Source organism: Meles meles, chromosome 12 (genome assembly GCF_922984935.1).
Source record: "Meles meles chromosome 12, mMelMel3.1 paternal haplotype, whole genome shotgun sequence".
NCBI lineage: Eukaryota > Metazoa > Chordata > Mammalia > Carnivora > Mustelidae > Meles > Meles meles.
In genome coordinates, this window is record NC_060077.1 from 9,818,502 (window position 1) to 9,835,440 (window position 16,939).

The 16,939-nt window shown below is 50.3% G+C and overlaps 1 protein-coding gene across 3 annotated transcripts in view; it reads right to left on the reverse strand.

Annotated features, from left to right (window-relative positions):
• The window catches only part of TPCN1 (two pore segment channel 1), a 60,817-nt gene that overhangs the window by 42,648 nt on the left and 1,230 nt on the right, over positions 1–16,939 (reverse strand). For 2 of the 3 annotated variants that reach the window (XM_046024320.1, XM_046024317.1), the window contains exon 2: positions 14,748–14,981. Coding sequence is in view for 2 of the 3 variants with exons in the window: in XM_046024317.1 (XP_045880273.1) it covers positions 14,748–14,859 (112 nt within the window). In the remaining variant the exon portion in view is untranslated. Of the gene's footprint in view, positions 1–14,747; positions 14,985–16,939 lie in introns of all 3 variants that reach the window. The other variant, XM_046024316.1, reaches the window with a different exon arrangement.

Here is a 16,939-nt window from a genome sequence, read left to right on the forward strand (position 1 = left end):
TGAAGTAAACGCTCCCTGTAGTGCGCCCGGGATGGTGGTCAAGGGAGTGAACGTGTCATTCTTCCATTTACCATTTAAGACAATATCAAAACCAGCTAACAATTCCTTAAGAGGAAGTCACGGAATTTAGTAAGAGGAAGAGCATGTTCAAGTCCTCCATCCAGAGTCCTTAAACGGCCTACTTGGGGTTCAGGAAGGGGAAACATCGCCACTTTGTTGAAAATGAAACCCTGACACTTTGTTACTGTTTACTGAGTCAGTCCTAGGCTATGTTACATGGAGTTTCCCACTTAATCTTTGTGTCAACCCCGAATGGAGGTATTCTTATCCCCATTTTACAGATGAAGAAACTGAGGCTCAGCTCCTCACTCGAGCTTATGCAGCTACCAGCCGATGACCCCGGAATTTCAACCCCATCCTTCTCTGTAGACTAACAGTCTTTGAAGAAGCGACAGAATGTTGGGGAGTGCCAGCAGACAACGTCGCCCACACAACACACACACATCTCTAACGACCTGAGAGTTCTCCCAAGCCACCGGTCTCCAGACTTGGAGTCTCTAGGCACGCTGGGCCGGCATCTGAGATCCACATCAAAAACAGCACAAAATAACCTGCAACACGACCACACGGGCCAAAGGGCCCGGAGGCCGAATGGGCTCTCGTACTGAACAAATCTGGGCCCTGTCGAGGCGACCAGACCAGCCCCGGGGTGCGCCGTAAAAACTGCGATTGCCGACGACAAGGCCAGCCAGCCAAGTGTGAACAGCCGAGCCGGCAAGAAGAGGGCACCCTCGGGAGTCACAGAGAGGAGACATCACGCTTGTCGACGACCACCCACAAGTGAGAGCCAACACATCCGGCAGCTTGGAGGGGCTCCAAGCCATTAGCCAGCACTGAGCACCACTGCTCTGCCCAAGCTGATTTTCAGCAAGAGCTAAAGGAATAAAAAAAAAAAAATTTTTTTTTTAAATAAATACCCAATCCAACAAAAAGGAAGATTACAGCAGGAGAAAAAAGGCAGCCTACCAATGGCAGGGTGGTGGGGTGAGGGATGGGAAGGTGGGAGCCAAGCACCCCAGGCCGCCACAGCAATTAAGGGACACGTGTGGGCTCCCGGAGAAGTGCAAAGTGCTAGAACCATCCAAAAAGTCAGCTCTTCCCAGGGACAGCAAGGACCAGGCCCTGCCTGGACTATTTCTGACCCATCACATGTGTATGAGTCTTCTTGTCACCCCAGATGTCTGCCAGAGCTGGCTACGCTGTGACCCACAGAGTCACTTGGGGCCTTGGATATTCTGTGAACCCGGTGAGTCACTCCCAGACACATTACTTCACATCTATTTATGAAATGCTTTGGTTATGAGTAGAAAAGTCACGGTCTCTGCCTTTGCAAAACTTGTACCACCAGAAAGAGGTACATCCGAGCCCCATATCAACATCCAAAACAACAGCGCCTACCCAGACATTACACCGAGTGGGGCGCGGCACCTTCCTGCCCTGTCCAACCTAGCCCCCCTGAATGGGCATCACTGAGACACTGGAAAGACATCCACAAACAGGTTGAACCCTGATTGAAAGGAACTTGGTTTATAAAACCCAACTCGACACCAGATGAACTCAGTCAAATTAATCATACTGTGAAGATGCTTTGCCAAACTCAGCCCTCTTGCTCGTATTTTAAATTGTCTACTTCATGGCCAACAGACACATGTAAAAGTGCTCCACATCACTCCGCATCAGGGAAATACAAATCAAAAATATCTCAAAAAATGAGATACCACCTCACACCAGTCAGAATGGCTAAGATTAACAAGTCAGGAAATGAGAGATGCTGGCGAGGATGCAGAGAAAGGGGAACCCTCCTCCACTGTTGGTGGGATTGCAAGCTGGTGCAACCACTCTGGAAAACAGCATGGAGGTTCCTCAAAATGTTGAAAATAGAACTACCCTATGACCCAGCAATTGCACTACTGGGTATTTACCCTAAAGATACAAACGTAGTGATCCGAAGGGGCACGTGCACCCAAATGTTTATAGCGGCAATGTCTACAATAGCCAAACTATGAAAAGAACCTAGATGTCCATCAACAGATGAATGGATAAAGAAGATGTGGTATATACATACAATGGAATACTATGCAGCCATCAAAAGAAATGAAATCTTGCCATTTGCAATGATGTGGATGGAACTAGAGTGTATTACGCTGAGTGAAATACGTTAATCGGAGAAAGACAACTATCATATGATCTCCCTGATATGAGGACGTGGAGATGCAACATGGGGAGTTAGGGGGATAGGAGAAGAATAAATGAAATAAGAGGGGATTGGGAGGGAGACAAACCATAAATGACTCTTAATCTCACAAAACAAACTGGGGGTTCCTGGGGGGAGGTGGGGTTGGGAGAGGGGAAGGGGGTTATGGACATTGGGGAGGGTATGTGCTATGGTGAGTGCTGTGAAGTGTGTAAACCTGGCGATTCACAGACCTGTACCCCTGGGGATAAAAATACATTATATGTTTATAAAAAAAAAAAAAAGAAAGGATGAATACCCAACTTTTGTAGCAACATGGACAGGACTGGAAGTGATTATGCTGAGTAAAATAAGTCAAGCAGAGAGAGTCAAGTATCATATGGTTTCACTTATTTGTGGAGCATAACAAATGACATGGAGGACACTGGGAGATGGAGAGGAGAAGGAAGTTGAGGGAAATTGGAGGGGGAGGCGAACCATAAGAGACTATGGACTCTGAAAAACAACCTGAGGGTTTTGAAGGGGCGGGGGGGGGGGATTGGGGGAACCAGGTGGTGGGTAATAGGGAGGGCACGTATTGCATGGAGCACTGGGTGTTGTGCAAAAACAATGAATACTGTTACGCTGAAAAAATAAATAAATAATTTTTTTTAAAAAATTGTCTACTTCACCAAAATTCCATTTTCTTACAACCTTTAGAAATCCACCATGGTGCAAAGCAAACCTCGATCCAGTGCATAAGACATCAATCAAGTCTATCGCACACAGGTACTAGGGAGGGAAGGGGCCTCTGTGCCTGGACAGCAGAGAAGGAGGCACAGAAGGTGTAGAGAATGCAAGGGCGTGGACGGGTAGCCACTACCCTAACTGGTTTGGGAGGCCTGGGGAAGGCTGGGTAGAAGAAAAGGACAAAGGTCTTTAGCTGGAGAAAGTGGGAGTAGGGCTAGATCAAAAGCCAGGTGACAGCAGCCCATGGCGACACTGGTACTGAAAAGTGGTTTAAATGAGAAAACAAGGGCGCCTGGTGGCTCAGTTGGTTAAACGACTGCCTTCAGCTCAGGTCATGATCCCAGAGTCCCGGGACTGAGTCCTACATCGGGCTCCCAGCTCCACGGGGATTCTGCTTGTCCCTCTGGCCTTCTCCCCTCTCATGCTATCTCTTACCCTTTCTCTTCCTCAAATAAATAAATAAAATCTTGCGGTGCCTGGGTGGCTCAGTGGGTTAAGCCTCTGCCTTCAGCTCAGGTCATGGTCTCAGGGTCCTAGGATCGAGCCCCACATTGTGGGGGTCTCTGCTCAGCGGGGAGCCTGCTTCCCCCTTCCCTTTGCCTGCCTCTCTGCCTACTTGTGCTCTCTCTGTCAGATAAATAAATAAAATCTTTAATAAATAAATAAATAAGTAAAATCTTAAAAAAAATAAATGAGAAAACAAATGAGATTATGTGAGTGGTGCCACATTTTAAGACTTCTGATTATGGATTCTGAGTTCTGGGGTGGAGTAAAAGAAGGGAGGCCAGTCAGCACGGAGTGTAACTGAGAAGAAATTTCTCATGGCCTGCAAAGTGCCAGGACCCCTGCCAGGGCCTCAGAGCAAGGCAGGGAAGGTGGGTCAGAGTACTTGGTTTCAAAGGGCTTCATCTTACACTTGATCCGAGAACTTGGCCTAACCTTCACCATGGGAATGGGTGGAAGTTTATGGTTTCCTTGTCTACACTCTGAGGTTTAGTGAAACTTTCAAGGCCACTGGAGACTGAGCAGAGATGCACTCCTGTCCGGCAAGGCCCAAGAGCAGAGGTGGCGGGGTCTAGGATTAGGGTTCGCCACACACCAGTCTCCCCGAACACCCCCCATCAAGGACAGAACGAACGGGCCCACTCAGCTTCACTCTCCGTGCCTCCAACTGCCCATCTGCAAAATGGGGATGCGCGTCGTTACTGCACGAGGCCTGCCGGCGTAAACCAAGTGAATCATGACTGCACACAGCTTTTCCTTCTGCAAGCCAGTGTCAGTGCTTGCGGCCACTAACAGGAGAGTAAGGACAGTGGCTCGGGGGAAGACAGATTTCAAGGCAGCATAAAGGGCACTGATTGGCAGCTACTGGATTCACTGCCGGACCTGGGAGTAGGGGTGGAGCCCACAGAGCACTCGTGGGAGGGGTCTGCGAGTGTCCGCCCAGAAGTCACCGCGCCTTCACTTAGGAGAGTCCCCAAACATAACTGAGGCTTTCGTGGAAATACAAAACCCCTAAATCACGCCTTTTAAAATAAAAATGAAAAGGCACTGGGGCTGCAATATTATACTTTGTGCTTGCTTTTACAGCTCAAACATATATATTTTTTATTATATTTTAAATATATTTAAAGAAATATAAATACATTAAAATATATTTATTTTTTAAATGTGCAATCCAAATACCCCAGCTGTATTCACTTCCTCAGTACATGAGGGGGAATGCACCCCGTGAAGGCTTTATCGTTTGGGACGACAGACAAAGTTAGATCTAGCTTCCCGGCTGAGCCGACTGAGAACTTCCTGATCAACCCTCGATTAAAATGGATTGTTCAGGCGCTGTGTCAGCGCGCAGGAACAAAGCAGAAACTTATCTGCCGGATGCAGTCGGAGGCCATGCTTTTTTAAATCAGGAGAGTAGGTCCTTTCTGATCCCAAGGGCTTGGCTCGATGGGACCAGGAAAGGCATGGTGGGCCCAGGCACAGCGGAACAGACTCATCCCAACCTCGCTCTTCTTTTCCTGACTCCTTTCCCCGTGTTGGACACAGTCCCTGATGTGTCTAGGAGGCACTCCCCGACTCCCCAGGCCAGGTGAGCCTGTGCGAGTACTCCTCAGTTCTGTATGGCCCAGATGTGTCCTGAGGGCCCAGCACAAGGCAGGTGGGGAGCCGACCTCCAAGGCTGTGCACAGGACCCAGCCCTGGGGACAGCCAGAGCCTGGTCTGGAAAGACAGAAAAACAGCAAACCTGGCTCCTGCCACCCCAGGACACTCTAGGAGTTTCCTCTCCACCCACTTCCCAATGTCCAGGGAGAAAAGCCATTCCTATTCAGGGCTCTCCCTCCTCAGGGTTTCTAAGGAAGAGCATCATGGTGGCTGGGGAAGGCAGCCGGAGTTGGCGAGGGTCACAGGGGAGATGCTGCTCTGTCATAATGGGCTTTCTGGCCCAAATAGACATAGAAGCTCCCAAGCCCTCCTCGACCAAGTTCAAACTCCTGCTATTGGCATTCTAGGCTCTCCAGAAAATAAGTCTGCCTGCTCTGTCCCTAATAATGGCTCGCATCCACCAAGGGCTCCTTCTGATGTAAACCAGACACGGTACAGATGGTCTGCGGTGTGCTACCTTGTTTACCCCGGCAGTAAATGGCAGAGCGGATTCACACTCAGCTGGTCGGACCCGCCAGTACGTACTCTTAACTACCCCGGTGCCATCCCCGCCAGCACTGTCCCCACCAGCGCCATCCCCCCAGTACCGTCCCACCAGCACCGTCTCTGCCAGCGCCATTCCCCGCCAGCACAGTCCCCGCCAGAATATACTCCGAAGGCAACAAACTCAAATGCCTACAGGCCCTTGGCGGGTAACAACCAGGGGAAGCTGGGGTGTGTGAGACCATGGATGCTACGTGTTCATCACGTGATCCAGGATCAGACCTGCTCAGTGAAGCTGCTTCTGAAAACACTGTTCACGCCGAACGAAACAGGTCCACCAGGTTCCCGGGCCACCACACCCAGCTCCAAACACTCCTCGCAGGGCAGCCTGGGCGAATTCTCAGACACTCCCCAGAAACATGACCGTGTCACTCTTCCTGCTGAGAGCACCCTCTCGGGCTTCACCGTCACCCGGAATGAGGTCCCAGTTCCTTGGCCAGGCCCCAAGGGTAGAGGGCGACGGAACCTCCAAGATCAGGAGCCAGTCTCCCCTCCCCATCCTCCAACCCAAGCACCCCCCACACCCACCCACTCGACACCTCCGGGCCTCTGCCCCCCCATCCCTTCCTCTGGGACAATCTTCACTCCCTGCGCATCTCCTGAAAGACTCCGCCCGCTCAAACAGTCTCTCTAGAGCTGCTGCTGCTGCTACTCCAGCCCCGAATCAGAAAGCCCGACTCCTCCTGCCCCATATCCCACCTCCCCTGCCTTCCTTCTTCTCCCGACTCCAAATCGCTTCCACAGTTATTAATACACGCCGCAAAAGGAACACGCTTCGTACTCATCTGCCTCGCGGCCAACCAGACCATCGGTCCTTCAAAGCCGTAACTACATCTGACTCTTTCCTTCTGACCTCCATAGTGGCTGTTCTAAGTTCTTCAGACGGATACCAGCTATTAGACTATTACTTTTTTTGATTTCTAACACCTGCTTGAATGTTCTACATCTCAAAGTAAAAGCCAAAAAAAAAAAAAAAAAAGTCCCAGCCAGCTTGGTTCAAATAGCTAAGAACAGGGGCGCCTGGGTGGCTCAGTGGGTTAAAGCCCCGGCCTTCAGCTCAGGTCATGATCCCGGGGTCCTGGGATCAAGCCCCACGTAGGGCTCTCTGCTCTGCGGGGAGCCTGCTTCCTCCTCTTTCTCTGTCTGCCTGCCTCTCTGCCTACTTGTGATCTCTCTCTGTCAAATAAATAAATAAAATCTTTAAAAAAAAAATAGCTAAGAACAAAGCGGAGAATCTTTAAGTTGGACAGAATGCAGATGAGAAGAATGGGAAATGGGTCCTCCGGCAGTCACATGAATCGCAACCCAGAGGGAGGAAAGGATAAACAGAAAAGGAAGACAAAGGCGTTTGTGGGAGATGCTCCCGCCTGTTCTGTCCTCTCATCCTTCCGTGCCCACGGCACTCCTACCCCCCCCCAGATCCGGCCTCCAGTCCACAGATGGATGAAATCTGGTCTTCCTCTAGGCAAATCATGTGGAAGCAGAGAGAAAAACCTCCCGGCCAGTTCCAAGTCCCACTGAATGCCACCCAAAGGTCAAGAACATCTTATGGGCCGTAGTTCGTTGGTCGGTTGTATACTGTTTTCTTTTTTTTTTTTTTTGTATACTGTTTTCTGATTTCGAGGTGGCCGGTTCTGAACCGAAAGCCAAGGCTGACTTGGTGGGCTCTCGCTCAGCGGTCATAAAGCAGCAGCCCACTGACCAGATTTTATTTGGTCGGCTGTGTTTAAGAAATGAGAACTGTTACCGATACTTAAAAAGTCAGAAGACTCTGATTAAAAGTATAGGTTGTTGTTTTTTTTTTTAAAGATTTATTTATATTTGTCAGAGAGAGAAAGAGAGAGCACAAGCAGGCAGAGTAACAGACAGAGGCAGAGAGAGAAGCAGGCTCCCCGCTGAGCAAGGAGTGTGATGCGGGGCTTGATCCCAGAACCCTGGGATCATGACCTGAGCCGAAGGCAGGGGCTTAACCCGCTGAGTCACCCAAGCATCCCTAAAAGTGTAGGTTTTGACTTCTGCTGATGCCGTGGAAAATCTGGTAATGACCAGCCTGTGGGCCTACACAGCAGCAGGTGTGGCACAGTGAAGGAAGGGGCGGCAGGAGGGGCAGCGCCAGGAAGCAAAGGCCCAGGCCCGCTGGGGCCCAGCACCTATGCTACAGGTTCAATTCTGCTGAACCAGATCTTCTCGAGGGGTTCAAAGAGAGGGAAGTGCGTATATTTCCAGCGAAGTAAGTCCCTCCCACAAATAATAAACAAGGCAAAAGGGGTCCTCGGTGCCCGAGGCAGCCCAAACACCCATGACCTGACTCAGTTATCCAATCCAAGGACATCCTCCAGGAGGGCCCGGTTGTGGGGGTCACCTATCCCAGAAACCACTGACCTCAGGGGGTCACCCTCCTCAGGACCCCAGCCAGCCTTTTGGGCCTCATGCCACACTCCCAAGCTGGTGTTCCTTCGTCCTTTTCTATTCCCCAATCTGGACTCCTCCAAGTTCTCATTTTCAGCCTCACCACGATGATGGAAAGTTGAGCCCAATGCCTGTGTGAAGGAAGAGGTGAAGAAGGGCTTGTGTGGCGGAGAGATCCGGAGTTTTCTACTGGGGGGAGTCATGGGTGTCCTTTGTGGTCTGGTTTTTCACTTGCCCATGTTTCCTGGTTCCTCTGTGAGGATCCAATAATTTGTACAATGACACCCCATCGGCTTGGATATTTTTACACTATGAAAAGGAGCTCTAGGTATGGAACTCCAATTTAGAATAATGTGCCTCGTAGGAAATAAAAGTTTAAAAAAGAGAGAGAGGGGAACCAACTTCCTTCTGGATAAGAAAATTGAGCCTAAAACTCTCCCTCTTCCACACAGTTTACCTCTTGGCATGTGGCACACGAGGTAAGGGCCGGCGTCCGGGGTTAGAAGACATAAGTCGATGCCATGGCACTTCCTGGCTGCGTGACCTTGGGGAAGTTTCCAACCTCCCAGAGCATCAGTTTCCTCGCCTGTCGGACAGGGATCCTGAAGGTGCCGGCAACACACATCCACTGGGAGCATCCAGTGAGAGAACCAGCACGAGCAAAGAGCCTCTGAACACTGCTGGGCACACGGTGGGGGTGTCGCACCCGAGAGCCGTGATCTTTATCGTGTAAGACCTTACTCAGCTTGGACTGACCAGGAGAGAAGGGAAGGAGTGAAGAAATGTCCAAATCAGGGAATTTGCCCCAGCAAAGGGATAAGAATAGAGAGCCACCCCATGGGCTTCCCGAACACCAAGGTGGGATAGAGCCAGTCTGGGGACCGCCATCCGCCTTAGGGGTTCCCCTCAAGAGCCTGGGTTTCCCTCCTGGGCCACCCTCCAAGGCAGCCTTGGGAGGATGCGGCCATCAGGAGCCCCCAGAGATGCACTGCTGTGAGCCACCAAAGCCCTCCCGGGTTCCCTCCCTGATTTGGAAGCGGAGAAGCCGGCTGCTCTGGCTGCCAGAGCACTCGGGAGCAAATGCGAAGCGATGGGGAGAGAGCAGCGCAGCCGGCGCTCCAGCCCGCGCCCCGCTGCCACGACTGCCATTTCGCCATGGCGACTTTCTGCGTGCGGAGGGGAGAGATGGCATTTCGTGGCAGGGGGGCCCAAGGCAATAGACAGGATCCCCTGTGAAGATGTGGAGGGCTGAGGAAGCAAAAGGCTTCAAGTCTGGGTTAGGAGGCTGGAACCCAGCAGGCCGCGTGCTTGCTCATTTTAATGGGTGCCTCCGCGGGCCTGGTGACACCCGGCGTTCTGCCTTGGTGAGGCCTGAAGAAAGCCTGGCGAATGACTCTGCAGAGCCAAATGCCCAGGCTCCCTGGGAGGCTGTGAAAATCTAATTGCTGTTTGGTTTCCAGCTGCCATGCTGCCGCTGCTTCCTGGCTCGCCCGTGGCCACCCGTGGGCCAGGAGTGAGGCAGACAGGATTTAGATCCTGGCCTGGGTTCAGGACTTCTGCTCATGTACTATGATGTTCCAAAGCAGCAGCCCAGTCTCCGGCCGTGACGACACCACTCATGACTGGCTGAGCACGTCTCATGGGGAGACCACGCACATGATCTCACTACATCCCAACAACCCTCCTGGGAGATGCCAGCATGACCCCACTCTACAGATGAGGACGCTGAGGCTTACAGAGGCAAAGATCCCTATGTAGCTAGGACTGGCACCCTGGAGCTTGACTCTAGAGCCCGCATGTTGAACCAGTCCACCACCCAGGCTATCGCAATGAACAAGAGCTACATGAGTCCCTTGGGCAAAGTTCACTCTTTGGCAAGAACATTGGGCAAGAACTACAGCCCCAGATTTCTGTGATGGAGAGTTCACCTGTGGGGCTGGTTGTTGGGTGGACAGCCCCCATGCTCTTTCCCAGATCATCCTGGCTATACCTGCCCCAAGGCCAACAGCTCTGGCCCACCTTGACTGAGCCTGGTGCCAACTGGCTCTGGCTGCATGAAGACTCTGGAAAAGGAGTCACATGTTGGCCCCTTACAAGGGGGCAGTGGCCCTCTCTACATTGCTAGATAGCGGAATGAGTGAGGTAACTCCCAACGGCATACCAGGCATCAGGGTGAAGGACGAAGAGGGGGCTCCTCTCCCCTGTTACCTTAGGCATTATCCCTGCATGGCTTGTCACCTGGAAACCAGGGACCACTGGCACGGAAGTAGTCCCATGACATGAAGTGTCTCAGCTACTCCCTCAACCCCAGTCCTTTTTATATGCAGAAAAAGCACAGAGCGCAGGCCCATCTTAGGCAACTGTTGGGCCAAAAGGCAATGAGAAGGCAAAAGGTGAGTGTGTCCAGAACTCCCTTGGAAAATCCTTTGTACTGCCCCCAGCGCTCAGACACTGCGGCGAAGCGGCCGTCTAGACCACTGCCGGGTACGCAGTGCACACCGTGAGCTATTTTGAAACCACGCTGTCAAATGCCAGCTCCACTCCCCGTTTTCAAGGTTATTCCTAATTTCCAGGCTTTAAATACCTCTGCTTCTACCTGCCTCCTTTATCAAGTCGACATCTTCTGCCGATGAGTCACTCATTAGCATTTCGGCAGCCGCTCTTAGAGCCCAGAGACATCTGAGTCTTGGATAAAATCCATTCTTGCCCACAAAGGGAAAGAAGAAAAAATGATCCCACCCCTCCAGTGTCCTGGGGAGATAACGCCCCAGCTCGGCCCCCACCTCCTGCCCCCCACGCAGGGTCAAAGGTCATAGGCAGCACTGCCAGGTTCCTGCGCTGGTGCATGGGAGGAGAGGGCAAGGAGGGTTACAAGCTGAACTGTGTCCCCCTAAACTTCCCATGTTGAAGTTCTAACCCCAGGACCTCAGAATGTGGCTGCATTTTAAAGAGGTAATTAAGGTAAAATGAGGTCCTGTGGCTGGGCCCTCATCCAATCTGACCGGTGTCCTTGTAAGAATGGATGAGGACCCAGACACCCAGACTAAGGGACGAGCATGTGAGGACACAGTCGGAAGGCGGCTGTCTTCAGGGAAAGCAGGGAGGTCTCAGAAAAGAAAACTAACCCTGCTGATACTTTGATCTTGGACTTCCAGCTTCCAAAACTGTAAGAAAATGAACTTCGGTGGCTTAAGCTCCCACTCTGTGCTATTTGTCATGGTTGCTCCAGCTGCCATGTCCTCCACAAAGGAGGACACAGGTACAGAGCCGCCAGAAGGCCTCCGTGACAGCTGCTGGGTTGGGCAGGGGCCCAAGTTCAAGCAAGGCTCACGCTCTTAGAAAGCTGGCTTGGGTCTCAGTGGCTCATGCCCACGTTGCTGCCAATTCTGCTGTGTGAATTCGGCCAACTCCTTGATACTGCAAGGGTTTATGTTAGCCACAGCCTGGGGCGACGGGGGCAGCCTCCAGGGCAATCAGCCTTACTGTGAGCAATGAGACTCAGAGTACTGGTTAGGAGAAGACAAAGGGTGTGATGTTGCCCACTTCTGACCAGGGCCCTGACAGCCACATGCACGAGCCAGCTCCAGAAGCCCAACGAGGTTTATTTCCACCATGATTTGTTGAGGACCTATATACAGTAGGCATGGAGCTGGGGGATACGAAGATGAATGGAACTCGGGGCGCAGGAGGTAATCAGATGGTTAAACAAGTCATTACCACACAGTCAGCGACTTGTAACCGTGGAAGCCTCATCTAGATACTGAAGCAGAAAAGGGCAGTGAGTAATTAGCCGTGTTGGGAAGGGGAGGTTCAGTGAAGCCCTCAAAGAGATGGGATTATCAGCAGGATTCCCAAGACGGAACTGGAAACAAGCAACAACACTAAACAAGAGGCTGGGAAAGGCCCTCCAGACAGAGTCGCCCGACACGCAGAGAGGTTTAAGAAGGCACTGTAGTTTTGCAGAACTGGAGGCGGTATGACACTGGGAGCTAAGGCTGGAAATGAGACTGCTTGGGCAAGAAGGTGCCAGAACACGCAAGGCCTTAAACACCAGCTAAAGAGCTTGGCCTATTTCCCATAGGAGACAGTGAGGTCCTGGGGAGCTGCACGCTGGGGAGAGCACTGGGTCCAATTTGTGTTTTAGACGTGCTGCTCAGACAGCAGGGTTGGGGGACGCTGGGTAGAAGGTCAATGCCAAATCCAAGCACAAAATAACACAGGCCAAAACTGTCCTCAGACAGGCCCCACCGTTTTGCCAACGAGCCTTGGTGGATTATACCATTAGTTCCCAGAGGTCTGAGCAAATGGCCTAGTAAGAGGGTGAGAAGGGAAACTGAGGCACCAACACACCGTGCAGAAAGCACAGTTTCTCTGGACCTTGACAGTTTTATATTTCATTGTTCTTTCCTTTTTGTCTTTTTCTTTTTTTTTTTTTTTTCTGAGAGAGAGAGAGAGAGAGAACATGAGAGGGGGAGGGTCAAAGGGAGAGGCAGACTCCCTGCTGACCAGGGAGCCTGATGCGGGACTTGATCCTGGCACTCCAGGATCATGACCTCAGCCCAAGGCAGTCCCTTAACCAACTGAGACACAGACGCCCTTTTCATTGTTTTTAACGGCCAAAGAAGCCACTAACTTCACCAAGATAAGAATAGCCTCACTAGAGGTCCATCCAAGGATGGTTTTATTGTCTACTTGGCCTAATTCCCACTCAAGCTCCATCAGTGGTTCAAAATCTGATCTTGACACAGAACTAGGTTGCTCTTCCCACTCTGATCCACAGGACAGCCAGACACCCCGGCCATCAGCTCTGGTGCTGTGGAAGGACATAAAAGAGGCACCCAGACAATGAGCAGGATTCCAATTTAGAATCTTGAGCCCGACTACTTCCAGAATGACCCACACCCTTAGTATGTCAACTGCCCACCCCTGCAGTCCATTCTTTTGTTGGCCATGGACCTGGCCACCCTCCACAGTAGGGAGTATCCTACTTTGAAGCCGAGACTGGGCGGAGTGGAGGGGAGAACCTGGGTGTCCCAGTCGGTTGAGCATCCAACTCATAACATAAAACATAAAACAAAAAGGAAGAAGCAGCAGCTAAGGCCAGGTCACATTCATTGACATCACTTTCTTCAAAGCACCTTTACATAGTGGTGTGGGGGTGGACGGCAGAGGGGCATTATTGCTTACTAGCTGTGTGACCTTGGACATGTTACCCAACCTTTCTGAGGCTGCTCCTTCCTCTGTGATATGGGAAATAACAGTAATTTTATCTTAAGGTTCTGTGACAAGATTAATATACGTAAATGCTAAGGGCTAGTGTTGTATTTATTAAGGGTTCCTGATGGAACAAGGAGGAGGAGCAGGAGAGCAAAAAAGGGAGGAGGGGAAGGGGAGTCAAACAGTCCTGGGTTCAAATTGATGCTCAACCACGTGCTTGGCTGTGTGACCTTGGGCATGTCATTTTACCTTTCTGACTCATGGTTTCCTCCTCTGTCAAATAGGGATAATACTGCCTACCCTGCAAAAGGATCTTAGTTAAGATAACAGATAGGAAAGAGCCTCATATTTAGCCTGCCAGCTCTAGGGCATTTAAGAGAAATCAGAGCCACTCATTTCTCGGCCCTGAATGGCGCTTAGGAAAGAATCTGGTTTCTATTGCAATCTCCCTGGACCACCCAGATTGACCACTTTAAGTGGGGTGAACATGCTGAAACAAGGAGAGGCCAGTTTGTAGGGAGCGGGCACTTCCACCCCCAGGAACACTGCTGTTCTTCAACACTTCCAAGGGAAGGCTGCAGAGTTCCTTGCGACTCAGCAGTGTTCTCTTCGGACAAAGGAGATGGGAGAGCCAGGCTCGTGGACTGGAGGACAGCAGTACCCCTCTGTGCTGGCTCAGGAGCACCGCCAGCAGCTAGAACACCCATTTGGTGAGAAGATCCTAAAGCGTGAGTCCCTGACATCTTAGGACCCTCCACAAAATGAAAGTTATCTTAAACTCTCCTGGACCCAGTGGCTCCGGGACAAGGACCAGAAAGCTTTTTAAGGTCTCTCATTCTGCCAGAAACACAATTAAAATGTAAAAAATTTAAAGCTCGCCTCTCTTGGGGTCACTTTGTGCTTCGGCTCTGGTTTAAGAGGAAGACAAAGCAAAACCCCAAACCCTCAAATCAATGCTTGCCCCCCTCCCGCCCTGTCCTGGGCAATGCAGGGACTGAGCTCAGCGTGGAGAAGCAGGCATCTCTGCTTTCCTGCCAACAGTTTCAGGTTGGACAGAGGAGACTGGTGTCGAAATCTGTTTCTTTTTTTAACATGGAATGGGGTAGGGAAGCTAGCCAAAGAGCAGATTTGCCTGAGGTCCCCACCAAGCATCCACAAAGCCAGGGTACTTCAAGTGCAAGAGAGGTAAGGCCCTGAGGGAAGCAAGAGCCTCGGGAAGGGCAGCCTACACAGTCCCTGGAAGCATCCCTAAGCTAGGGATGCAAGATTAGGACTCCATGGTCTCCCAGCAGCGTGTGTCAGAACTCAGGGGTCAGACATGGGGTCAGGCATTAGCATACACGCACCTACTACCAGACCACCAAGCCCACAACTCACCCCCTGAAACAGAAAAGCTGTGCCCCGTCCCCAGCGCACCCCACAGTCTTACTTCTGCTAGGCAGCTCTTCTTGGCCCAGGCCGTTGGAGGGAGCTAGTGGGGCACCGCCACCCTCGTCCAAGGTCAAGATGAGGGGAACGTCGTCATCTAAACTCACGGCCATGCTCTCCTCTCCGGCAGCCCTCAGGATGCGATGTCCAGAGCTTTAAACAGTCTCTGCTTTGAGCTTCCTTTCAAAGCCACTGGCCCAGAGGTGCTCTTCAGAAACGCCTCCATCAGAGGCATCTTCTAGGGGTTGGGGATAAAAAGAGAAAAACAATTATCAAAATACAAACACTACAGATGACAAAGTTCTGGAATTGGAGAGTAGCAACGGTTGCATAACCATGCAAATGTACCAAAAACTACTGAATTGTACCCTTTAAAATGGTGGATTCTTTATGGTATGTGAATTATATCTTAATGAAGAATATTACAGTAATAGCATTAAAATATGGGAGGAGGAGAGCCTGGGTGGCTCAGTGGGTTAAAGCCTCTGCCTTCGGCTCAGGTCATGACCCCAGGGTCCTGGGATCAAGCCCCGCATCAGGCTCTCTGCTCTGCGGGGAGCCTGCTTCCCCACCCTCTCTCTGCCTGCCTCTCTGCCTACTTGTGATCTCTCTCTCTCTCTGTCAAATAAATAAATAAATTTAAAAAAAATATGGGAGGAGACTCTGTAAAAACAAATACTGAAAATTTACATATAATTATGTCTGGAGATTGAGATTATGGCTAATATGTTCTACCTCCATCCCTCTTTGCCCTTGTTTATGTGTTTTGTGAGGATTTTAAAGATTTAAATAAACAATCATTAAAATAATAGTAGTTCATACTCCATGAGCACTTCCTATGTCCTGGGGGTTCTCCTAGCAATTTTTTTTTTAAAGATTTTATTTATTTATTTGACAGAGATCACAAGTAGGCAGAGAGGCAGGCAGAGAGAGAGGAAGGGAAGCAGGCTCCCTGTCGAGCAGAGAGCCCAACGTGGGGCTCGATCCCAGAACCCTGGGATCAGGACCTGAGCCGAAGGCAGAGGCTTTAACCCATTGAGCCACCCAGGCGCCCCATCTCCTAGCAATTTTTAAGTAAACCTAATTGAAACTTTGTAAGAATAAACAGGATTACTAGCCCCCATTACAGATTTAACTAACTTGCCCAAAAACCCACAGTTAGAAAGCCCAACTTTTAACGACACAGTCTGGTTCCAGATCTGTTATCCCATCCACCATGCTACAATTTCTCCAAGACCCAGCCTTGGTATCTACATAGCACCTAACTCCAATGGTTAGTAGAGTTAAGCATGCCAGATCACCTATATGTGCCCAGCTCATTTTTTTTTTTTTTTTTTTGGCTTCAAACAACACAAATTTATTATTGCCAGTTTTGTCCAGCACAGGCCTCATGAGGTTAAAATCAAAGTGTTAACAGAGCTGCATTCCTTCTGGAGTCTCTAAGGGGAAATCTGGCCCAGCTCATTCTTATATAGGTATCATTCTCCTAGGTTTTGGTGTTTTAGGAGGAAGAAGAAGAGTATTTTTTAAAATGACGTCCAGAGTCACACAGCAAAAGTGCTCATCCTGGACTCCCAAGTTTAAAGCACTCAGAACTAGCCTGTTACAGTTCCTATTTATACACATTCCCATTTCCGCTGAGTAGGACCCAATGCAAAGTAAAGACTCAGCAGATCTGACAGCAGACCTTTGAACTTGAAATGAGCAGCAGGTTCCTTCCTCAAGCTGAGGCCTTCTGGGTTCAATCAAGTCTGCCTCCAAACTCGTCCACTAAATGGCAACCTGGCAATTTGCATCTTTCACACATCATCAGAGTTAAGTTCCTGTGCGTCAATATCTTCTTAAAACTAGACAGCAAAAGTGAGCCCCATTCTGTTTGCTAAGCCGGTTGCTCTCTGCCCAGCCAACTTCCTGTTAAGACTTCTTTTAAGTTTCCCCCAGGTCTGGGGATTCATTTTACTCTGCAATCCCAATAATGGAGAGACAAAAGAGGAAATCCCAAATGAAACGCTACCATTCGGCTGTCTGAAGAACTATGTGTTTTATTTGTTTTGTTTAACTTTTTACCGCAGGTATTTTCAAACATACTCAAAAACAGAATTATGTAAAGGAACTTCCTTGTATCCAACACTCAGCTTTGACAATTAACAAGACCCGTGTTTATTTTACAGGCGAGAGAATCAATCAACCTTC